The following is a 26,410-nucleotide window of genomic DNA, read 5'->3' as shown; positions in this document are numbered from 1 at the left end:
AAGATTAATTGTAGCAGCATTAGAACAGAACTACTAGTCAAGAAAACAGCAGAAATGAACAATGTCAAAATCAAAAGCCTCCTCCAAACACATTGTTATTCACTAGCTTTCTCCAACTTCCCTTAGCTAATAGCACCACAATTTGTCACTCAGTCTCACCTGCTGTCTGCCCCAAAACTGCACTCATTTGTTCCACAATTTAAAATGTAATTAATTTCTAGCTTCTACCAGTTCCAATATTGAAAAAAAGTTGTGCAGTGGACAATGATAAAGGATACCTACATTTACAGCAAGATTTATACATGTTGGGAAGTGAACTAAGGAGTGGCAAATAGAATTAACTGATAAGTGTGAGTTTTTGCAATTTGATTAAAAAATGGTACGACTAACACAATAAATTGTAAATCTTTTGAGAGTGATGCAGAAGAAAAAGAAGAATATTGGTGCATAGTTCCTTGAAAGTGGCAACTTGTAGACAGGGTGGTCAAAACACTTGGCATATTTTCTTCATTGGGTACTGTTACGAGCCCAGAGAACCCCAAAACATAGCAGCAATAGATATTCACCAAGACAAATGGTTACTTAAACAAAGGCTGTTTTTAATTATCTTTAAACATGAAAACAATATCAAACCTCATTCCTCCAAGTTCACTGGTTGCAGGCAATTTTTATACTATACATAGAATTTTAGATTTATAAAGTTCACCAGGCTTTGGTGCTTGAAAGGTAAATGGTTACCACTCAGGGAGGTTTCTCTCTGACTCCAGCATCCCTTTCAGTGCACACCCTGGGCAGCGATTATGACGTCACAATGCACCAGGTGACTGAGCTCATGCTGCCCTTAAAGGGGCGTGCTGAATTTGAATAAAAACAGTGGTTATCAACCCTCAACGTGGTGGCTGTGTTTCTTCCACTGCTCACACCGCCACAGTGGTGGTCCCGACAAGCCCAAACGTTTTTTGGGACTCAAAACACCATGGATTCAGCAGAGGCTAACACTGTCTCCAACAAGCTTCCCCACTTTTGGACCTACCAACCAAGAACGTGGTTCGGGCAGGCAGAAGCATAATTTCAACTCCACGATGTTCTATCATGTCGTGAGTGCTCTGGACCAAGATACGGCAGCGAGGGTGGACGACATCATCCACCACCCCCCCAGCTATGGGCAAGTACACCACCCTCAAAGACCTGCTGCTTGGAACTTTCAGGCTAACTCCCAGCAATGGGCTTCCAGGCTCCTTCACCTAGATGGGCTTAGGGACTGTAATCCATCGGTGCTGATGGACGAAATGCTGGCCCTAGCAGAAGACCACAAGCCTTGTTTTCTCTTCCGATGCCAAAGGACATCCAGCTGCTCCTCACAGATGAAGACCTCGAACCCAAGGAGATCAGCAGCCCGTGCAGATGCCCTCTGGAGCACGAAGAGGGAGAACGAGGCAGCCCTCAACAAGGTGGCACGACCAGGAACCAGCCAACCTCAAGCCGCTCCCAAGACCAAACCAGAGGAGGACCAGTTGACCTGGCGTTTCTACAGGGGAGCGCAAGCCCATAAGTGCCGCCAGCCCTGCGGGTTTCAGGGAAATGACCAGGCCAGCTGCCGTTGATGGCTGCGACGGCTGACCACATAAACAGCCTCCTTCATGTGACGGACAGATCCACCGGCCGCCGATTCCTGGTGGACACCGGCTGAGCTCAGCATCCTTCCCCCACAGCATTAGAGACTAGCACCCGATCTCGAGGTCCAACCCTGCGGGAGGCCAACGGCTCCACCATCAGGACTGACGGCACCCGCAGGGCACAGATCCAGAATGGGAAGGAGAAGCTCCACTGGAGGTTCGTCCTAGCCTCCGTGGGCACCACGCTGTTAGGGACCAACTTCCTCAGAGCTCACAGCCTACATGAAGGGCAAAAGGCTGGTCAACACCCGAACATTCCACTCCATCTGACTGGACACAGCAGAAGCCCGCAGGCCCGAAATCCATAGCCGGCGCCAGGGATGAGTTCAACAAGATCCTCCACGAATTCCCCGCCATCTTAGACCCACGGTTCAATGCCGCCCTGCCCCAGCATGGGGTCTTCCACCCCATCACCACACAGGGCCCCCCGCTGCACGCTAGACCCAGACGGCTGCTGCCCGAGAAGCTCCAGCAGGAAAAGGAGGAGTTCTCCAGGCTCCAGGAACTGGGAATCGTCCGGCGCTCGGACAGCGCCTGGGCATCGCTGCTCCATATGGTCCCAAAATCATCTGGGGGCTGGAGAGCATGCGGGGACTACCGGCGGTTGAATGACACAACCACCCCTGACAGGTACCCAGTGCCCCACATACAGGACTTCTCCGCCAACCTCCACGACGCACGGGTCTTCTCCAAAGTGGACCTCATGTGGGGATGCCATCAGATCCCGGTGCATCCAGATGATGTGGGTAAGACGGCCATTATCACCCCTTTCTGCTTCTTCGAATTCCTGCATATGCCATTCGGTTTAAAGAACGTGGCCCTAACATTCCAGCGCCTCATGCACGTGGTTGGAAAAGACCTGGACAATATTCTCATTGCCAGCCGCAAATACAGTGCCTTTAACCAGGAGCTCCTGGCGCTGTATTTGGCCATCCGGCATTTCCGCTACTTCCTCAAGGGCAGGTCGTTCACAGACGATCACAAGCCCCTCACTCAAGCACTCTAGATGGGCCAAGGCACTGTGATCTGCCAGACAGCAGCACAACCTCTCGTATGTGTCTGAGTTCACGACCGACATTCGACACAAGGCCGGCAAGGACAATGTAGTGGTCGATGTGCTCTCCCGTCCAGCTATCAACATTCTCACGCCCAGCCTGGATTACGAGCAACTGACTCAGGCACAGAGGAACGATGCGGAGACGCAGGCCTTGCGGACCACCATCTCGGGCCTCCGACTCAAGGATCTCTGGGTGCCCAGCAGCCCAGACACAATGCTCTGTGACAACTCAACAGGCACACCACGCCTGGTGGTACCGCCATATTGGAGGGGGAAGGTCTTCAGTCTGATCCACGACCTCACTCATCCAGCAGGAAAGACAACCGTGCGGATGGTCACGGAGCGGTTTGTGTGGGACGGGCTGAAGAAGGTGGCGGAACTGGCCAGGAACTGTACCAGTGCCAGACCTCCAAGGTCCAGAGACACACGCAAGCCCCCATCCAGAACTTCAACCTGGCAGTTTGGAGATTCCAACATATCCATGTTGATGTCATTGGGCCCCCGCCGGTTTCCAAGGAGGGTCGTTACCTCCTCACGGTGGTGGATCGGGCCACAAGGTAGCCAGAGCCCGTCCTGATTAAGGAGGCCTCCGCAGAGAAGTGCGCCAGGACTCTGGTCAGCCAATGGATCGCCTGTTTCAGAGTCGGAGCGCACATCACCAGCTATAGAGGGGCGCAGTTCACGACTGCCCTGTGAACTCAGATGGCGAAGCTCCAGGGGGTCAAGCTCCACCACACGACAGCATACCACTCGCAGTCCAATGAGTTGGTGGAGACGTTCCACAGGCACTTGAAGTCAGCGCTTATGGCCAGGCTCTCTGGACCAGACTGGGCGGACGAACTACCCTGGGTCCTCCTCGGGATTAGGAAGGCACCCAAGGAGAACCTGTGCACCGCTTTCCCTGCCAGGTGAGTTTTTCGGCCCAGACCCTGACACCACGGCCACCGACAAAAACCTGCTGGCAGGCCTACGCCGGCGACTGGCCTCCCTAGCTCCCCCACCACAGGCACGCCACAGCTCCCGGCTGCTTCATCTCCCCAAAGAGCTAGACTTGGCCCAGTTCGTTTTCGTATGGAGGGGACCACAAAGGGCACCACTACAGCGAACATACGAGGGGCCATACAAAGTCTTGCACCGGTCCGGCAGAACCTTCACCCTGGACGTTGGGGTGAGAGAGGAACTTTTTACGGTGGACTGCCTGAAGGTAGCCCATCTGGACTTATCACAGCCGGTGCAGAAGGCCGCGCCCAAACGACAGGACGTGTAGCCAGTTCTGGGGGAGTGGGGGGGGGGGGGTGTGTGGCAGCGTACATTCTCATGACGAACCAGCCCCGCTTGTATTGCCACGTGGCAGGGCAGCCATGGGGAAATGGCGTCATCAGAGGTTTCTCTCTTGACTCCAGCATCCCTTCCAGTGCACACCCTGGGCAGCGATTATGATGTCACAATACACCAGGTGACTGAGCTCATGCTGCCCTTAAAGGGGTGTGCTGAAATTGAATAAGTATAGTCGTTAACGACCCTCAACGTGGTGGCTGTGTTTCTTCCTCCGCTCACTCTGCCACAGTATATCAGCTTTTATTAAAATAGTCTTATACCTTTTCCTAAAGATAATCAATTTTTAAATATTTGGTCTCATAAAGTGTTGAAGATTGTTATGAACATAGCCAATTGATATCATTTCAACAATTAAGAAATAAATATGGAATAACTCAGAATACACTTTTCTGTTATCTTCAATTGAGAGGATATTTGCGGGAAAAAGTTAGGTTCAACAATGTGCTCATCTGCTTGTTGTGAGTTGGAAGTTCTTATTAGGAGAGGTTTCACAAAGAAATTTATTTCTGTAATATGTCTTTAGGCTCTTTCAGGTGGCCAGAATACCTCGACATAAAGCCACATATTCTACCTCTATGCGGCTGTCGGGAGGCCACCTGAACGAGCAGGAGGCACCTCCGAGGCGCACTTTCTAACCATCCTCCGGGAGGGATAATCGCCGGTGCACTGAAGTCCCCCAAGACACCTGAATGCAGCTGCCTGAAAGCAGCTGCTAAGGGGCAGTCTGATGACAATCAGCCGTCGACCCAACTCCCTGCTGCCTGACAGCCCCCCGGGGTGCAGGACGTTGGGGCAGGGGCGGCCGGCACGGGACTATGGGGCTGAAATCCCGGACCGCCAGTCCCTGCCCCATAGTCCCGTGACAGCTGCCCCTGCCTCGATGCCCTCCACCGGCCGCCCGTGCCCTGACGTCCCATGCCTGCTGCCCTGACGTCCCGAAGGGACAGGAACCGGAGTGCACTCCGAGGCGCCTCTTCTGCAGCTGTCCCTTTCAGGTGGGCAGTGCAGCACTTTCAGGGCTGCCACCTGAACGACCATTCATTCCACAGGTCTCCATCCACTTCCGCAGGCGCATTCTTGGTGGAGAATGCACCAGAAAACAGCTTTTAATTACAAGCAGGTACTATTAAAATGGGAGTTCATAAATCTAGACAGAAATGAGAGACAGATTTAAATATTACAATTGATGAGAAAAGATGGGCAGATCTTTTCAAGATTGTATGACAAATATAAATGTTAGGTTTAGTTTAATATAATTATTTAAATCAATTAGATTTAACTCCTCAAAGCTGCATAAAATGCAATCGGATTTATGAGATAAGTGTTTTCAATGTGTGAAGAAATAGGAACTTTTAAAAACTCTACTTGGTCATGCTCTGAAGTTAGAACCTTCTGAGTGGATTTAGGAAAAAGCTTTTAGAACAAATTATTGGTATAGTTTTTCACAAAATCCAGATTTATTTTTATTGGGGAACATAAAAGGAACAAGACTTAAATTTAAATTATAATTTTATCAAGTGAAATTTCTTAAAATAGCGTTAGCAATGGCAAGGAAGTGTTTTGGAGTGACTTGGAAATCAGATGCACATTTAGGTATGGAAAGATGGAACACGGAAATTCAAAGTTGTATACTTTTAGACAAAATTCTGTACAATTTAAGAAATAAATATTCTATTTTAAAAATTTGAAGCCTGTATATGCAAAGTTTAGGGATAAATATGCAAAAATGTATTTCCGACCTCTGAAGACCTGGAATAACAATCTTCCCTCAAGTCGCTTTATAAATACTGTTAGATCCCATGCATAAGCCTATCCTTTGTGTAATCCAGAATAACATTATCTTTTTCTTTCTTCTTTTACTTTAATTTTTTCATATAACTAACTATATATTATATCTATTTCTACTATTATATGTGTTTAGTGAGAGGTATAAGAGGGAGAGGAGTGGGGGGGGTTAAATCATCATGTAATCATTACAATTTCAAATGTAATCAAATTTTGCTTATGTAAAAGTTTAAAATTACACAGATGGAAAAATTGTAAATAAAATATTTTTTAAAAAGACTGTCATTGCATTCCTGCGTGACCTTCAAGACGTCACCAGCATCCGGTCCATGCAAGGTGCTGAATGTTGGACAGATCACAGGCTGGTTCAGTCAGTCCTCAACCTGCACAGAGCTCCTTGGCATCATAAACAATCAAAGACTGTCAGAGTGTCATTCAACATTGGCAGACTGCAAGATCCAGATCAAGTCCAATGTTTTCAAGATGTACTTACGGAAGACTTTCTGGCAATTCGCCTCTTGTGGCAGGCAACCTGTTCTGAAAAGTAAAGCAGTTCAGAGAAGTCAACAGCTACACTCAGAATGAAAACCTGAGTGCATCAAAATTGGTTTGATGAAAACCATGAGACCATTTTAGCAGTCCTTCAGGCCAAGAACAAGGCCTACGCAGACTGGCAGAATGACCCATCATCTGTCTCAAAGAAAGACAAATTTAAACATCTGCAGTCCAAAGTACAGGTGGAACTGCGAGAAATGAGGGGCAAGTGGTGATAGAGAAAGGCTGAGCAGTTGGAACGCTATGCAGACATGCATGCCTCCAGAGAGTTTTTCAGTGCCATAAAGTCAGTTTATGTCCTTCTAAATCAGGATGCTCCCCCTTTTGGTCATCTGATGGGTCAAGCCTGATCAAAGACCAGGAAGGACTGAAAAACATTGGGCTGAACGCTTTTTCAATCTACTCAATATGCCATCCACATCTGATCCCTCAGCAGCCAGTCCTGTAAGACCTAGACCAGTCGCCTTCTACTGATGAGATCAGTAAAGCGATCTCACAGATGAATTTAAATAAAACAACAGGATAGGATGGCATTCCTGCCGAGATCTACAAAGCTCTCAGCCCAAATGCATTACAGGCATTCTAAAATATCCTGGAAGACATCTGGATCACAGAGGAGATGCCTGACGACTTTTGCAATGCCCCCTTCGTGGCTCTCTACAAAAATAAAGGAAGCAAATCAAACTGCAGAGACTACAGGGGTATCTCACTGCTGACCATCGCAGGCAAGATTTTTGCCTGCATCTTCCTGAACAGACTTGTCACAGTCTCAGAAAGGCTCAGTGCAGCTTTCAGCCAGAAAGGAGTATAGTGGACATGATATTTGCTGCGAAACAATTTCAGGAGAAGTGCATCGAGCAGAACAAGCATCTTTACTCTGTCTTCATTGACCTGACAAAGGTATTTGACACTGTAAACGGAGGATCTCTGGATCATCCAGAGACATTAGAGATGCCCAAAGAAATTCATAAAGATGATTCAGCTGCTCCACGATGGAATGATAGGACAGGTCTTCTTCAGAGGTGACACATCAGCTGCATTTGCCATTTCAAATGGGATGAAGCAGGGTTGTGTACTCGCCCCAGTCTTGTTTAATATTTTCTTCACTTGTATGTTGTCACGTGCCATCCACGGTCATCAGGTACCGACTGGACGGCTCCCTCTTTGACCTTCACCACTTGAACACATGGATGAAGTGCCGCTACACAATCATTCAAGAAACACTTTTTTGCTGATGACTGTGTGCTCTTGGCACACAAAGATAGTGATCATAATTAATGCTGAACAAATTCTCAGACAATTAAATGCTCTTTGGCCTGACCATCAACCTGAACAAGACTGGAGTACTCCATCAGTCCATGCCAAACACTAACACCATATAACCAATAATCACTGTTGATGACACTCAGCTGACAAACGTAAAACAGCTTCAAATACTTGGGGAATATCATCTTGAGTGTTGGTCTTTGGACAAAGAAATAGACTCCAGGATCAGCAAGGCCAGCTAGGCTCTTGGGAGGCTGCGTACCAGAGTGCTCAATCAACACAACGTCCACATCTCCACAAAACAAAGTCTTCAGAGCTGTGGTCATCCCTTCTCTGCACCAATGTCACATCAAACAACTGGAGAAATTCCACATGTGTGCCCTTCGTTCTATCCTTGGAGGTCTTGGATCATGCAAAGTCCACTAGCATTAAGTCCCTGATCATCAGAGCCCAGATGCAGTGGGTGGGTCACGTCATCGGAATGGACGACCTCCATATGCCTCGCCAACTGCGGTAATGTTGAACTGAAGACTGGAAGGAGACCTCAAAATTGTCCATGCAAGTACAATAAAGATGCTGTGAAGGAAACCCTATGCCACTCTGACATCCAGCCAAAAGAACGAGAAGCTGGGGCTGCTGACATATCCTATCGGCGAACCCTGTGCTATGAAGCCTACACCAGTTTTGAAGACAGGCGCTGCCAAAAACTGATGAAAACTGTGAACGCTGTCACAAAGCAGCAGCCACAGTTATTACAAAAACAGACTTCCAGTGCCCCCAATGTGCACTCCCAGACTGGGACTGCAAAGTCACCTTCTTGTGCACAATTGAAATGCACAACAATGTGTCTTCTTCAAACTGGAGGACTACCAATATATACCAATCAATGTATAGATTGTTATTTCATCTCCAATTTTGACGCAATCAACAGAGATGACCATGTGAAAAAGATTGAGTTTCAAGATTAAGACCAACAACTTTCAGTGATCATCTTTCTACCTGGTAAACACAGCAAAATTAAGTGGAACAGGAAAATTGAAACAATGAGATAATTGCTATCCGGATGAAGCCATTTCCCCCAATGGCATTATCATTCATGAGTGTAAACTTAATTATGTGTGGTTGTAATTTTTGTAATCATAATCCTACTGATGGATCCAAATTACTGTGTACCACAATTGGAGTTTCTCCTTTAACATTTAGATAATGCTTCTGCACACCAAGTGGTGATAGAGAACTTAAAAATTCAAAAGGAAAAAGCAGAGCTTCAATGTCTGCAATGCTGTTATTTGATTTGTATTGTACTACAGACACCAGAGTGTGTAGATGCGAGAATCTGGAGGAGCAACAATCTGCTGGAGGAATTCAGGGACTTGAACAGCATCCATGGGGTGGGGGCGGGTTGGGGGGGGGGGGGGGGAAGGAACTGTTAACATTTCAGTTGAGACCCTCCATTAGGATTGAGTGGAGAAGAAAAATAATAAGAATAAAGAGGAGCAAGGAAAAGATGAGACAAGTATAATAGATGATTGGAAGACCAAGGAAGGATGAAGGAGGATAGGCAGGTGGAGTTAGTTGGGAAAAGGGAGAAAGGTAAATGAATGACAGATGAATAAAAATAAACTGTGGTAGGTGAGGAGTGGGACTGGAGAGGGTGGTGAAGACAGCCAGCAGGATCATGTGCAGAAACACAACAGTGACCAGTGATCCAATCTGATAAACAAGGAAGGTAAAAATGGGAAACAGAAGGAGTAAAGATGAATGATAGATGGTACAGATCAGGGAAGAGATTCAGTGGTTGAAGTGTGCGGATATCAGGTGAATTTAACCAAAGAGAAGGATATGAAAATGGGTGATTTGGGGAGGGAGGGGAGGGTTTTCAATATCAGAATTTATTGTCATGAACATGTCACGACCTTCCCTTCCCACTCATATACCAATTAAAGTAATTCCTTACCAATCACAGAGCACTTATGAGATAGATAATACGTAAGCTGGAATGCGAGTTTTTAAAAAAAGGTTTCCCATCTCTGATCTAGATCCAAAGCAAGAAGGATATTGATCTATATCTTGGATAGGAGCAGCTGTTCTAAGGTGGACGAAGATAAGCCATTTCTCAAGCTGATTCATGCTTCTTATTGTCATATTGAAATTGGCAGGATAACCAAATACATGACAACTCTTCCCATCCAAACCTCCAGTACCGAGTTTATAGTTATACTCAATTGGTTTCATCAGGCAAGGCTCGTTATTGATATACCCAACATAATTCCCCCAGAACAAGCACATTACTCCAAACTAACAAAGGATTACTGAGCAGGACAATTTTAATGATCATCAAAACTTCATTAAAAATTGCATCAGCTCTGCTTGCTCAGAGGTACCCTGCTCCCAGTCTCTTCCAAACAGAGGAGGAATATTTGGAATAGCATCCATCCACACATCAGAAGCACAAAACCACCATTTTATGTGGAGGAAATAAATGTCCAATCTTTTAAACTACTGATCTACCAATCTCAACAAGAACCTCCTATGCCATCTATGGCAGATCCCGCATTGGTTCCACCAGCCACTTCAAAATCAATCAAGATGGAATGAAAGCAAATAGTTCTCAATCCTTCACCAGCAGAAGCTTCAAAAGTACTGTAAATAACTGTTCAAGTGCATTTTCTTCCACTATTCTCATTAGCACAATTGAGGGCCAGAGATATTGGTGCAAGAGTCAGTGGCCATTAACATATCTTGAACACCTTCTGTCATCCATTTTTTCTTTATTTCCATGCTATAAAACCATTCTTCCACAATATTAAAAAAAAGTACTTTAAAAAAAATTCCTTGGTCTAATGAAAGGTCATCTACTCAAAACTTTTACTGTTTTCCTCTTCATTGATGCTTTCTGCATTTATTTCATACTTATATCTACACTATTCTGCTTATGTCAATTTATCCCCTACTGACCAACAACGGCTGTCACATGATGAGATTTGAAAATGGAAGATTTCTGAATTTAGATTTATTGTAAAAAGTACAGAACAGTATTTCAGTGTTTAATTTGTATACTAACTTCTATTACTTTCACTCCAATTCCTGTCAATCACAGAGCAAAGATTCGTGATCTGAGCAATAATAACAAATTCATGCTCATTAAAAATGTAAATATTAGGATCATAAAAAAAATGTCAATTTATGAAAATTTGCAGAGGATGGTCCAGTAAACCCTTACTTTTGCTTGGGATACCTTTTGCTGTGCATGGTGAGAAAATTTGAAAGCTAATCAAATTTTTAAAAAAAACCAAATGCAGAGTGCTGGTTTTGAAAAGCTGAAACTCTTCATTAAATAAAACTAAATATTTCTCAATCCTTGACCAGCAAAAGTTTCAAAAGTAAATGCCTGTTTCATAAACTTGCTCTGTGTCTCTGTTTGCTCACAGGGAGATCTGTATTCTGGAAAATAATATTCATTGTTTCAAAATTCTGGAGTAACATTAAAATAATTCAGGAAGATTTATTTCCATTTTGTTCAAATTAGCTCAATCAAAAACATATTCACTTACTTCAGAGAAGCGTCACCAATGCTGAGGCATCCACGCAGGCTCAATTGACGCAAAAATCCACCACAACGTTTAGAGATGTTTTCTACGACACGGCCCTGTGATCAGAGTTCAAACTTGCTATTTATCTTGAACAATACTTGTACTAAAATATTTATTTATATATATATGGAATCTCAACAAGATATTTTAAAATTTTATGAAATGTGACCAAATAAATGTTGAGTGTACAGGTCTGATGGAAAGAGACCTGGCTAGTTTCACTGCTTCCAGAAAGTCTGAAACATACAAGAACATAGAACATCACAGCACAGTATAGGCCCTTTGGCCCACAATATTGTGCTGACCTATGTAAACCTACTCCACATCTCATCCTTCCCCACCTCACACCCATTACCCTCTATTTTATTTACATCTACATGCCTGCTACCTAAGAGTCTTTCAAGTCTCTATTGTACAATTGCCACCCCTGGTAATGCATTCCAGGCACACATCACTCCCTGTGTATAAAAACTTACCTCTGATACTTCCTCCACACATTCCTCTGCTCACCTTAAACAGACGCCTTCTAATAGTTGCCACTGTAACCCAAATAAAAGGTGTTAGCTGCCCTCCCTATCTATGCCTCTTGTCATTTTATAGAGTCACCCCTCATCGCTCCAAAGAGTAAAGAATGTGTTCAGTCAACCTTGCTTCTGAAGACATGTTCTCCAATCCTGGTAAATCTCCTCTGCACCTTCTCCAAAGAATCTATATCCTTCCTGCAATGAAGCAGCCAAAAATTAATGCCATAATCCAAGAATTGTGTGACCAGAGTTTTATAGAGCTGCAAAATTACAATCCCGGTTCTTGAACTCAATCCCCCAATAATGAAGGCCAGAACATTAGGGTTCACCATCCTCTCAACTTGCGCGATAATCTTGAAGGACCTGTGGAGTTGGATTCCAATATCCCTCTGTTCTTCAACATTGTTAAGAATCCTGTCATTAACCACACACTCTACCAAGTTCAACCTTCTGTACTGCATCACTTCACAAGTATCCAGATTGAACTCAGTCTGTCACTTCCCTGCCCAACGCAGCATTCTTTCTACAACAACCTTCTACACCAGGGGTTCCCAACCTAGGGTACATGTACCCCCAGTGGTACATTTGCACTTTTCTGGGGGTACATTGGGTCTGAGAGAATAACCACTACTGTACAATACATGGTGTTGTCATCTGCAGTCAGATTGTAACAATGTTGTGTTTTTTTTAATCCTTAATTTTTAGGGGTACACAGGAACCTCTAAAAATGCCCAAGGGGTACAGAGGAACAAAAAAGTTGGGAACCCCTGTTCTACACTATTCACAAAACCTCTAATCTTCGTATCATCTACAAACTTACTGACCCACCCCTCCACTTCTGCATCTAGGTCATTTATAAAATCAAAGAGCAGAGGTCTCAGGACAGATCCCTGCAGAACATCATTCGTCACTGACATCTGTGCAGAATACATTCCATGTCTTACTTTACCTTTTGCAGGTAATTCAATTCCAAATCTAAGCAGCCAAGGTTCCATGGATCTATGCCTCACGACTTTCTGAAAGTGTATGAGGGTGCACAAGCAACACTCTGAAGGTAGCCAGACTAGATAATGCAGTTAATAAACCAAAACAAAAATCTGATCTTTATTAAGGCATTAAAGAAAACCATGGTAAAGCTTTATGAAATACTAATTTTGCTCTAGCTCGCCAATTTCAAATACAGGTACATCTTGTAGTGTGAAGATTTAAGATACAGAAGAGAGACTCTTACAGAATAAGAGTTTAATTTTGAAACAGATGTTCCAAATGTTTAGGCAAAATAAATAAGTGTTCTCATAGATACTTTGTTGAAGAGAAAAAACACTGTTTTAAGGTGACTGGCTAAAGAACAAGAACAAGTAGCTGAATACATTGCCTGAGAGAGACAGATAGGGACAGATTCAATTTTGCTTTCAGAATTGCATTTGTAAGTAAATGAGCAGGAGTGATTGAGCGTAAAGGAGGACAAAAGCAAACAATAGGAAAAACCAGACAGCAATCTGAAAGAGCACCAATTCCAAAACAATTACATCCATTGTTCAATGATTATCCTGGTTGCAGTATTTTTCCTGCAATTTCTTTCTCCATCTGGTTTGAATCTACTTTTAGCATTGAGAGATCCAGACAAATTCTATAGAAAGTTCTCAATGCTCAAGAAATTTATCTAGAGCTTCACTTATATTTTTTGTAAATTATCTTATGTCATATCATATTGTTACTTATAATCATTCATGAAAGTGAATACCTGCATTCTTTACCTCTTCCAATTAATTTTCATGCACATGTGGTGTTTTGTTTCAGCCAAAATGCATCCTTAATCATAAATTAATCTGCCACTTTCACACATGATGATTAAATTCACATCTTGTATTTTGTATCATCCACATCCCCAATTTAGCCCCAAATGTACCATTTGAATTCTGTATCTGCTCTCTGGGCACACTATCAATTGTAATGTAGATAAATATTGGGATATTTGGTAAAATTAGAATAGGTTACATACATACACACATTTTAAAACAGATCTTATTTGAAATACTGAAGAATTCATATTCAGTGAACTTTACAGAAACTATGAAGAATGCTATGTACATTTGACAAGTAGATGCTAATTGAAATGATGTCATAAAATGAATAGACTATTATTTGGACTGGAGACACTTTGGCTGTTTACAAGGCTTCTGACCTTTCTACAAAGTGCTCACAGAAAGGTCACTCCTGGGTTTGGTTTACCTAAGATAACAGCTTGACCAAGAAGGATAACTCCTGTTGTTTGCTGAAGAAGGTGGGGGCTTTCAAGCAGTCTCAGTTGGAGAGAGAGAGAAGGGTGAAACAAGCTCTCTCGGCCAGTGTATGTGACACTGAAAGCAGCTGAACATTGCAAGCCAGGAGAAGCTTGTTGGAAACAAAAAGCTCCAGAGTGGTGGATGGATGGAAGTGCTATCTGTCTGATGTTTCTCTTGGAATAAGGGGAAACAGAAAGGAACTCTGAGGTAGCCTGAAAGAAAGAGGTTATCATCTGAAGAACCCTGATGGGGCAAGTTTCATCAGCGAGACATTGAGGTGACTAATGGTGGATGCTGGAACAACAAACCTCTCTCTGCAAACCCTACGAGAACCTTCCTGAGCGGTAAAAATTTACCTTTCGAGCACCAAAGCCTGGTGAACTTTATACATGTTAAATTTTGTGCACTGTGTAAGAATTGCCTGCAACCAGTGAACTTGGAAGAATGAGAAGTGAGATTCAACTGTGAACCAAAGAACTTTTCTTAAATTTACACACACATCATACATGTGCGCTTAGAATTAGAAGGGAGTTCATTTTGGTTAGTTAAGTTAATAGAGATAAGTTAGTTTGATTCTGTTTTCATATTCAAAGATAATTAAAAACAACTCTTATTTAAATAACCCTGTGTTGTAGTGCATGTCTATTGTTGCTGGTTTTTGGGTCCTCTGGGCTCGTTAAACAATCCCTAAGAAATATCAATTTCTATATTCCAGTCTGGTCAAAACTTCTCAGCCATACTCTTTTCTGCTTTTAGGTTACGACTTATTTTGCTGCTACTATTCATTTCCATGCACTTTAACTTAAACATTATTCCATGAATAGCATTTTTCCTCTTGTTAAATTTAGTATCTTCAAAATCTTCAATTATACCACTATCCACCACAACAACTATTCAACAGGAGAATGCTCACACCCTTGTAGAGATTTTTCTATCTTCATTAGCCACAGCAGAGATAATGGAAAACAGGAGGTCAGCTAATGCTGCTCTTTTACTTAAGAAGGGTTACAAGGACAAGCCAAGGATCTACAGGCTTTTGAGCCTTCTTACATGGTGGGAAAGTTAAGGACAGGATTTATTTGTATTTTAAAAAAGGAAAGGGCTGATCGGGGATGGTCGGCAAGGCTTTGCTCATCGGAGATCACTTCCAAGAAATGTCAGGGTGAAATGATAAAACTTTTTAAGGAAATTACCAAAAGACTGACAAGGGCAGTACACTGAATTTTGTCTCTATGAACTTCAGCAAGGTCTTTAAAAAAAGATCTTGCGTGGTAACCCACTCCAAAAGTTAGAATAAATGGGATTCAGTGTGAGACAGCAAAAATGATACAAAATTGGCTTGGCAGCAAGAGATAGAGAATGATGATGCAGGATTGCTTATCATTCTTCATTATCCTCTGTCAAATGCTGACATTCCTTACCCATCACCATCTCTGGCATTGTAGCTATTCAAGAATAGATCACTGACATTATCAAGTAGAGATCAGAGAGGAGCATTAAATGTAAACCTACATCTCAGGCACAATTAAAAGCTACAGATTTTGTTTTGTGAATGGTACAGACACATTCATAGTAAATGGATATCAGGTCAGTACTTTTTAAAATGTCCAGGCAAGCACAATGCAGGTCAATCTAGTTCATTGCCCTTTCAAGACAGTGACACCAAATTTAAACAGGTTTCTAACACTATACGAGCAAAGTCACAATGATTTAAGTACAGCCAGGTATCATAAAATGATTAGATGAAAATTAAATTTTTAAATCTCGTGGCATGTTGTCAAGATAACAGCATCTCAATGTCAATAAGATGAGGAGATGATCAAACTTCAGAAGAGTGTGTAGTGACAACACTTCTGTGAATTGGAGAGTAGTTGTCTTCAAATTTTTGGGAATAAAGATATCCAATGACCTGACTGGGACCTTGTGGACCCGATGGTTAAGAAAGCAAGCCAAAACTTCTACATTTTTAGAAGCCTTAGAAAGCTTGGCATGTTCCCCATGTTGCTCAAATACTTCAATATTTTGCACTATTGAAGCCATACTAGCTGGATGCATTGCAACATAGCATGGAAGCTACTCTACTCAAGATTAGAAGCTGAAAAAGGTAGCAAATGCAGCTCAGAACAACGCGTAAACATCCCTCCCCTCCCCTCCATGGATTCTATTTGCATCTCCAGTTGCCAAAGAAAGTCAGCCAACAAACTGAAGGACCCATCACGTCCCTGACAATCTCTTATCCCTCCTCCCATTAGTGAAAGTTTCTATTGTATGAAAACACACACTAACAAGCTTAACGATAGTTTCTTCCCCACAGCCAACATTGTGACCTTGCTTTATAATAATTGATCTTTTTTTCATTGTAACTGTAACTTGTGGCTTTTACCTGGCTGTATGAATTTTAGAGATAACTTGCTAGAATGCTTGCAGAAGAACCTCACTGTACAGATATAATGTGACAAAGAGACTTCAATGAACTTAAAAAAAAATCACTTGTGTTGCTATTACGTGAGCAGGTAAGGTAGAATGGAAATTTAAAAGGGACATTTGCCTTTTTTTCCTCAAGTCCAATTTTTCACTTCAAGTTGGGGGAGGCGTACAGGGCGAAAAAAATGCAGGGTGACAGTTCAAGAGTTTGGGATTCAAAAAAAAACATTATTCTAACTCCAACAGTAGGCCCTTCTTTCAAGAATAGACTGAATATAAATAAATGTGCAAGAAACAGTACAAGGGTGTCATTAATAATCAAAAAGATTTTAAAATCCAGTGTCAGTTTACACAGATAATAATTAAATCAACAGTCAAAAAATAAATTGTGTGTGAATACTTTCTTAAAATATAAGCTTTGACTAATCGCTGACATTTGAAAGAAAACAAAAGATCCAAAAAAACATGTCATAAAGCTGCTGAATTTCCAGTGTAAGAAACTACCATGCAAATTCTACATTTAAACAAACTCAGATCAAAACTGTTTCAAGTGCATAACTGAATGAGTTTAAGAAAATTTCCAAAGAAATATGTGTTTAACATGTGCAATCATTTTGAATGCTGATACAGTGTATTTAACAGAACAATATACATTTAGTTCCTCACCTCTATATCAGTCTGAAAATTAAATAAATCAATCCTCTGCCAGTTGCTGCCATCCAGTGCCAGGATATTCCATGCCTGAAAAATAACAAGAGCATCCATCCTTACCAGTGTTGTACTGACATCAAAATAAACACGTTAGGTATAACATAATGTGATTGTGCAAATTATATATGCCCAAATTGCAAGTGGGTTTGTATTCCTCCTGAAGATTTAAATGTTTCATTAATATTTATATTCTTACTTTCTCCTGCCTTAATTTCCTTTTATCATCCGTTATTCTTGGAACAATTGGTTATCCAAAGATTTCAGATTTATTGTCAGAGTACATACATGACATCACATACATGAGATTCTTTTTCCTATGGGTGGGGCAGAATTACCACTTATTGGTAGTGAAGAAAAATTGTGTTCAATGTACACATGTAAACAAAGAAATGTAAATAAACTGACTGCATAATACAGAGAGAAAAATATCATGCAAAGGTAAGACTCCTAAAATTAATCCCTGATTGAGTTTGTTGTTGAGAAGTCTGATGCTGGAGAGGTACAAGTCGTTCCTGAACCTGGTGGTTCGAGTCTTGCACCACCTATACCTCTTTCCTGATGGTAGCAGCAAGAACAGAGGGTGAGCTAGGTGGTGTGGATCCTGCTGCTGCTATCTGACAGCAGCAATCCCTACAGAGCTCCTTGATGGTGGGGAGAGTTTTACCTGCGATGTCCACCTTTTGCAAGACTTTTCCCTCAGGGGTATTGGTGTCCTCATATCAGACCGTGATACAGCCAGTCAGCATACTTTCCACCACACATCTGCAGAAATTTTGCCAGGGTTTCTGACATCATACCAAATCTCAACTCCTGAGGAAGTAGAGGCACTGATGTCCTTTCTTCATGTTACAATTTGTGTGTTGGGTCCAGGAAAGATCCTACAAGGCAGTGACTCTCAAAATTTAAATTTGCCCATGTTTTCCACTTGTGATTCCCCCAAGGATCACTGGATTGTTCACCTCTGGTTTTCCCTTCCTGAAATCAACAATCAGGTCCTTGGTTTGGATGACATTGAGTGCAAGGTTGGCTGAATGGTGCACCAACAACAAAGTTTTTAATATCCCTCTTGTATGCTGACTCATCACCCCTTGTTATTCAACCCACTACCATAGTAATAGTCAGCAAATGTGGTACATGGTGTCCTTCTGAGCCACATAGTCATACCTATAAAGTGAGCAGAGGAGGGGGGCTAAGGATGCAGCCCTTTGGTGCTCAGGTTCTGATGGAGATTGTGGAGGTGTTCTTGCCAATCTTCACTGATTGTGGTCTGGAGGAGAGGAAACTCAGGACCAATTACTCAGTGGAGTGTTGAGTCCCAGGTCTTCGGAGTTTGGTTGATCAATTTTGAGGGAATGAAAGTGTTAAATGGCAAATTGTAGTCAATAAAGATAATCCTGATGTATGCATCTTTGCAGTCCAGGTGTTGCAGGGATTTGTGTATGTGGTGTAACACCATTGGTGGGACATCGAGCAGGCCTATAATGTCATGGGGCGGGACTCCTACATCTTGGAGGGAGAGACTAGGGACTAGCAGGGAAAAGCCTGTGCAAGTAAATATTCACTAAGTGTATGGTAAAATAAAACAAGCTATGAATGCGACTCCAAGCTCAAGGTCATTTTTATAACAAGTGTGTCTGAACCCAACACGACATAAGCCATACGTCATTAAACTCAAGCCTGATGTGAAACCATTTTCACTGAAAATACCTCAAAGGGTCCCATCAGCCGCACAGAGAAGCTTACAGAATGGTGTTGTGGCATGGTGGGAGTACCGATAAAGAAAAAAAGATGTTCGCGTTTGAGTGGACTTGACATCCTTGAATGCAAAGAAAAGTTTGTACTTCCTTCAGTGGATCAAACCCTAGGCATGCTCACTGGAGCTCAATATTTTACCAAGTTGGACGCAAATATGGGATTTTAGCAAATTCCTTTGTCCGAAGAATAAGCTCTCTACACATTTATCACGCCATTCGGGTGTTACAATTTCAACTGCCTACCCTTTGGTATCTCCTCTTCCCCTGAACACTTCCAGAACAGAATGGTGACCGAAGTTACCACATGCCTATAAGGAGTTGTCTGCCATGGACAATATCCTCATTTGGGGGACCACAAAGGATCAACACGACGCGAGGGTTCTTGCAGCCCTAAAACAAGCAGAAAAGGCAGGGGTCACTCTCAACATGGCAAAGTGTGAGTTTGGAAGGAGCCAGGTGAAATTTCTGGGGTACATCATCTCAGCAGACAGCACAAAAGCAGACCCAGACAAGAGCTGTGCAGGACATGAAGGAGCCGACAAACATTAGTGAGCTCAGAAGTTTCCTCAGTATGGTGAGCCAACTAGGGAAGTTCATACCAAACCTAGCTAAAAAGGACAAACCACTGAGACCTGTTGTCCAAGAAAAACCAGTGGAGCTGGGGACATGAGCAACAGAAGACATTTAGTAACCTCAAGCGAGAGCTATCATCCACACCAGTATTTCAGTTGCATGATCCAAACAGGCAACTGAAAATATCAGCTGACACTTCATCATATGAACTAGAAGCAGTATTACTACAGAAGGATTGAGACAATTGTTCACCAGTGGCTTATGCTTCCAAATCACTAACAGAAACAGAGCAATGGTAAACGCAGATGGAGAAAGAGGCACTGGCACTGACTTGGGCTTGTGAGAGATTTTATTTTGGGACTAGTTAGAGTTAGAGATGGACCACAAACCACTAGTGGGTCTGCTAGGTAGGCAAGTGCTGGATTAGCTGCCGCCATGGATGCAGAGGTTCAGGATCACGCACACATCTTGGAAGAACCTCACAATTGCGGATATACTCTCTCGCTCAGCACTACAAGATGGAACCACGTGTGCTGATAAAGACCTCATGGAGCACACCAATATTTGCATAGAGATGGTGATAGAAAACCTCCCAACAAGTGTCAGATACCTGACAGAGATCCAAGAGCAACTATGCACTGACGGTGTGTATGCACAGGTCATGAAATACTGCATTGGAGGCTGGCCAGACACAAACCAGTTACAAGAACTGTTAAACACTACTGGCAAGAGAGGACTGTTCTGAGTGTGCACAATGGACTAATCCTGCGTGGTATGAGATTAGTTATTCTGGCTAACATGAAGAACAAGGTACTTAAGAAAATACACGAGGGCCACCAGGGGGTGGTAAAGTGCTGGGAACATCCCAATCAAACAGCGTGGCCAGGTGTGAGTAATCAAATAAGTGAGATTGTCTTGAGGTGCAGAGAATGCACAAACGTAAGAGAAAACCACTGATGCCGAGTAAATTCTCTGACAGGCCATGACAAAAACTTGGTGCAGACTTATTCATTCTTAGAGAGAATGTTCTTATTACTGGTGGATTATTTCTCTAGATTCATAAAAATAGCACAATTCAGCCTGACACGAACTACTGATGTAATTGTTCATTTAAAATTCAATGTTTACATGGCATGGCATTCTAGAGACGTTAGTAAGCGACAATAGTCCACAATTCTCTGGACAAAATACGAAAGCCTTTGCAGTGGATTACTGGTTCAATCACATGATCAATAACCCTAAGTATCCATAAAGCAATGACAAGACAGAACGAGCAGTACAAACAGTGAGGAACCTACTCAAGAAAGCAAAGGACCCTTACTGGCACTATTGGTGTACAAAGTCAAACCGATGAGCAACAGCTACGGTCCGGCCCAATTGCTAATACAATTTTGCCTTTGGATGACTCTACCAACCTTTCAGAGATGTTGCAGCCGGAACTCCCAGACCTGTTACAATTCCAGAATGAGGAGAGGAAGAAGAGGTGTAAAAATGCTAAGTGGTATAACGAATAAGTGACCTACAAAAGCTGGTACCAGAAGATGAGGTATGGATCTCCAATGCAAGACAGCAAGGTACAGTAACTTTCTTGCACCACAGCCCATGGACGTACATGGTTAGTGGACCACAATGGACACCGAGACAGAATCACCAACATTTCGTTTCCATTACCAGAGTCTCCAGGTGAAAAGCACAGGCTGGAAATGGCTGCAAAAGCAGGTCCAGAGACTCTGCCAACTCAAACAAAGAGTTTGCCTGGCATAACAAGAACGAGGTCTAGATGAGAAGTAAAGAGACCCCAGAGTCAAGAAAGACGTGCATTTTAAACGTTGGTTGTGTATTTGTATTGGAATGCGTAAAGATAACTGTAGCGGGTGAAGCCACAGAAAAGGGGGCTTCAAATGCAAAGGGGGAATGTGGTGTAACACTATTGGTGGGACATCAAGCAAGCCGTTGACGTCATGGAGCAGGACTTCCACATCTTCGAGGGAGAGGCTCAGGACTAGGAGGGAAAAGCCAGCGAATGTAGATATTCACTAAATGCGTGGTAAAATAAAACAAGCTACGAATGCGACTCCAGGCTCAAGGTCATTTTTACAATGAGCGTGTCTGAACCCAACATGACAGTGTAGAGCTAGTGAGCTGGCATCTGCCATAGACTTGTTGCTATGATAGATGAATTGAAACAGATCAATGTCACCACTCAGTAAGGAGCTGATACGTTTCAACACCAGTCTTTAAAAATACTTATCGTTCTTGGAGTACCACTTGTCAATAGTCATTTAGGCAGGTTACCACACTCTTCTTGGGCAGAACCATGTTGAAGATATCCATGAATGCATTGCCAAGTTGGTCAATACAGATTTTTAATACTCAGCCAGATACTCCATCCAGACCAAATGCTTTTCTCAGATTCACTCACCTGAAGGCACTCCACATGCCATCCTCTGATAAGGACAAGAGAGGATCATCAGGGAACATGGGAGTATGCAGTGGTGGTCAAATCTGGTGAAGAAGACATCGAGTTCATCTGGGAATGAATCTGTACTGTCTTCTACTGCACCAGATTTGGATTTGTAACAGGTTATGTCATTTAGACTCTGCACAACTGTTGGGTATCCTTCGTTGTTTCCATTTTTGTCTGGAAACTCCACTGCCTGAAGATGGCTTTCTGAAGATCATACCTGCTCCTTCTGTCATGATCTGGATCTCCAGACTTAAACACCTGTGATCTGGCTGTCAGTAGTTTTCAATTTTCATGGTTCATCCAAATGATCTGGTGGGGACACGCTTGTCCACAGCTGTTCTGAAAAGAAGTCTGTGACAGTCCTGGTGTAATTGTTCAGATCCTCAGCTGAGTCCTTGCCCAATCCACTGACTCGAGGAGGTCCTGTAATTGTTCTTCAACCTCCTGTGATCACATTCAAGTTGTCCTGATCTCTGGAACCTCTCTTTTTAGGCTGTCTGTCTAAAGGCAGGAGCACAGCCAGGTGATCAGACTTCCCAAAATGGGGTCTCAAGAAAGAAAAGTAGGCATTCCTTATCCTGGTGTCACAGTGAGTAAATGTGCTGGGTCGTTCGGTGCAGCAGGTTATATGCTGGTGGTTGTTGGGCAAGTTCATTACATTTCAAATGTCTGTCACAAATCATACTTTACCTGCTAAGTAACTGATTAATTGGAGAAAAAAGATTGCAGATGATGGATATAGAAAACAGAAAACATTGGAAGTCTTCACCAATTCAAGCAATAACAGTGGAGATTGAAACTGTCAAGGTTTCAGTAAAAGAACCTTGTCCAAGGTGAGCACAAATACATTAAACACCACATTCAGGGGAGATGAAAAACCCCAAAATATTACTTTGTTAAAACTGAAGCCTTAATATTATACAAAAAAATCATTTTATTTTAATTATTCCTATCTTTTCAATCTCCTTTCAAACAAGTTATCTGTAAATGTGCATTTTGCTTGGAGAACACCAGTAAGTTCTGTTAGGAGTATTGTGAACATTACAATTCTTATAAAAAAAACACCATTTTCCAAATTCCTCCATGGGAACTCTGTTTTGATGACACCATGTTCCAAGTAATATAGATTTATGGTTATGCCAATGGTGAATTCCAGAAAAGATAGTTCCATCGGAGCAAGGTTAAAATGACCAATTATACTCTGCTTATTTTACTTGATTTCACCAACTCATCTGGCATCCCTCTGATCCCCTTTAAAACTCCTTCCCATCACCTTGAACCTATTTCTTCTTTTTGATACACAAAACATGGAAAAAAGATTCTATGCCTCCAATAATCTAATGGTATTAGGTAAACAGTGTCAGAAAAGTACATAATAAAACCTCAACACTCACATAATACAATCAACATACCTCCCTGAACTCACTATTCTCTACATCCTTGGTGACTGCAAATTAGTATTCTTTTAGAACCTTGCCCACATCCCCTGGCTCTGCACATAGATTACTCCCTTATCTCTAAGGAACCCACTCTTTCCCTTTTGCACTCAGAATACTTCAAGAAATATTCATCAATCTCCTTAACCCTATCTGCCAAGGATATTTCATGATCTCTTTTTGTTCCCTTAATTTCCTTCATAAGTATTCTCTATATTCCTTGAGACTCATTTGATTGGAGTTGCCTGTAACTTGTCAAACTTCTATTTTTTCTGAACACCGTTTTCACAAAGTTTGATTCACAACTTTATGTAATTTGCCAGCTATTACTCTTATATTTTGCAGGTGAAAGATTAGTTCACATTTTTCAGGGCTGAGCTAATAAAGCCAACACAATTATGCTCTCAGTTTTAATACTGGTTTGCAGATTTAAATATATTCATGTTTCACTAGGGTCATGTTTATTTTAAAGACTGCAATATGTATTTAATAAACTCCAATTATATGAAATTGGATTCTCTGAAATCCTCATTTATCCTGTTATGGACCTTGACTATTTTGTTTTTTGACAGAGGACCGTGCTGAACTTACTGCTGGGGATTTGATAACTGCTAGGAATTGTAGTAGCACTAAGCTACCACTAGGAAATTTTGACAGCTGTCAAAGCATGGGAACAACGTGCTAGAAGTCCATGGACTCGCAGGAAAGCGGGCCTGTAACTGCTAACCTTTGCACCAATGAGGAGAGCTGAAGGCAGCGCTGGGCAGTTTAAAAAGCCCAGTGCACTAGTTTTGAGAGAAGTTAGTTGGTGAAGTGTGTGGGATTGACCAGTGCCTCTCCTGTTCCCTTCTAAAGAGGAGGACTCGTGTGCTAGAAGGGCATTTGTGAACCCTAAGGAGGGCTTTGAAAGGTCACCAGATCATTCAAGACAAGGTTTGTTGTTTAAACACTTACAAATGATTTTCTGTTGCTATTGGGTTGTTTTTAAAAAAAATGACCAGTTATACAAAAAATTTTTTTATCCGACATAGGCCAGGTCCCAACCATTTTGGGTAATCAGAGTTGTACTGTATTTTGTGGTCATTTCAAATATACATAGTATTAAGAAATAAAATTAAATAAGAGAAACTATTGGACAGATAACTGTTTACCATTGACAAAATTAAATATTAGTGTATCTCGGATACAGGCTGAGGTGGCTATGGGGTGTTCCCAGAAAATTGTATCAAAAATGTTTCACAATGCAAAGCCACATCATCTCTGCCAAGAAATCGACATTCAAAATAAAGTATTTCCTTTTTTCTCCCCCACATAAAACTCTGAGTGTACTTTAATCCATGTGTCAAAAATTTGGGTTATGATTTGTGAATTTTGCAAGGGCAAATTTTCATAACCCCAACAGCCATAATGTGGAGATAGCCTGTATTTTTTTTTAAAAACCCTGCAAGGATAAGCAAATTACCAAAAATAAAACAAAAATGAAATTTTGGCACAGATTCTTTTTAATTAGCAGAGAAGTGCCAGTCTTAAATTATTCTTCTTTGGCTTGGCTTCGCGGATGAAGATTTATGGAGGGGTAATGTCCACGTCAGCTGCAGGCTCGTTTGTGGCTGACAAGTCTGATGCGGGACAGGCACACCCGGTTGCAGGGGAAAATTGGTTGATTGGGGTTGGGTGTTGGGTTTTTCCTCCTTTGTCTTTTGTCAGTGAGGTGAGCTCTGCGGTCTTTTTCAAAGGAGGTTGCTGCCCGCCAAACTGTGAGACGCCAAGATGCACGGTTTGAGGCGATATCAGCCCACTGGCGGTGGTCAATGTGGCAGGCATCAAGAGATTTCTTTAGGCAGTCCTTGTACCTCTTCTTTGGTGCACCTCTGACACGGTGGCCAGTGGAGAGCTCGCCATATAACACGATCTTGGGAAGGCGATGGTCCTCCATTCTGGAGACGTGACCTACCCAGCGCAGTTGGATCTTCAGCAGCATGGATTCGATGCTGTCGGCCTCTGCCATCTCGAGTACTTCCTTATAGAAATCTACCTTCAGAGAAACACTTGCAATATTTTCCCCCTAAGGCCAGTTCAAAGGGATTCTTAACATCCTACAACTGTAATGTCACTAAGCTGGCTGAGAAGTCAGAAAAATCAGTGCAATTTTACAAACAGCAAAATGAATGCATACATATCAAACTTTAAGTAGAAGTTGAAATACGTTTTTTTTAAATAGTAAAATCTTGTTAACATTTTTCTTGTTATTTGAACTGTTTAGCTATGGTTTTGTACTGGCAACAAAATACAGGCTTCCCATGTATAACATGGTTTTGTATAGTGTGGGTTTTGATAATTTTAAAATTGTAATAGCCATGAAGTGTTCTTCCTGTAATATGGCAATCAAATAGAAATGCCCGGGTGACAAGCCAATTGATTGAAGAATGGTTCACAACTTATTTTTGTTCCGCAACTGAACTTGAATTTTAAAATGTTGTTTGACCATGCACAAGCTCATTCAACTGCAATTACTGAGTTGAATGAAATATCAAAATAATTTTTTTGCTGCCGAACACAGTCTCATTGCTGCAGCCCATGGATTAGGTTGTCATTGCCATTTTCAAGGCTTATTAGATTTTTCGAAGTCATTATTCAACAGCAGAGCAAAAGCACCTTGTATCTGACATCCATAACTGGTTTGAAATACACCATTATTACATAAAACAACACAATACTGAAAGAATGAAGAGAAGATTTATTAGGGTGTTGCCCAGACTTGAGGAACTGAGTTAAACGGAAAGGTTCAACAGGTTAGGACTTTAATCCCTGGAGCGTAGAAGAATGAAGGGAAATTTCATAGAGGTATTTCAAATTATGAGTGGTAAAACAGAGTAAATGTAGGTTGGCTTTTCCTTTGAGGGTGGATGAGATTCAAATTAAAAAAAATTAATTAAAGGTGAAGGGGAAAAAGTTTAGGGGTGGGG

At 42.2% G+C, this 26,410-nt stretch overlaps 1 protein-coding gene across 13 annotated transcripts in view; it reads right to left on the bottom strand.

The window, feature by feature from the left end:
* The window catches only part of fbxl2 (F-box and leucine-rich repeat protein 2), a 322,097-nt gene that overhangs the window by 211,315 nt on the left and 84,372 nt on the right, over positions 1-26,410 (bottom strand). For 12 of the 13 annotated variants that reach the window (XR_011352113.1, XR_011352112.1, XR_011352110.1 and 9 more), the window contains 2 exons: positions 17,170-17,244; positions 11,232-11,326 (listed from right to left, as the gene is read on the bottom strand). Coding sequence is in view for 8 of the 13 variants with exons in the window: in XM_069920739.1 (XP_069776840.1) it covers positions 11,232-11,326; positions 17,170-17,244 (170 nt within the window). In the remaining 5 variants the exon portion in view is untranslated. Of the gene's footprint in view, positions 1-4,044; positions 4,141-11,231; positions 11,327-17,169; positions 17,245-26,410 lie in introns of those variants that run through there. The other variant, XM_069920744.1, reaches the window with a different exon arrangement.

Source organism: Narcine bancroftii, chromosome 2 (genome assembly GCF_036971445.1).
Source record: "Narcine bancroftii isolate sNarBan1 chromosome 2, sNarBan1.hap1, whole genome shotgun sequence".
Classification (NCBI taxonomy): Eukaryota; Metazoa; Chordata; class Chondrichthyes; order Torpediniformes; family Narcinidae; genus Narcine; species Narcine bancroftii.
This window is presented reverse-complemented; position numbering and strand designations above follow the sequence as displayed.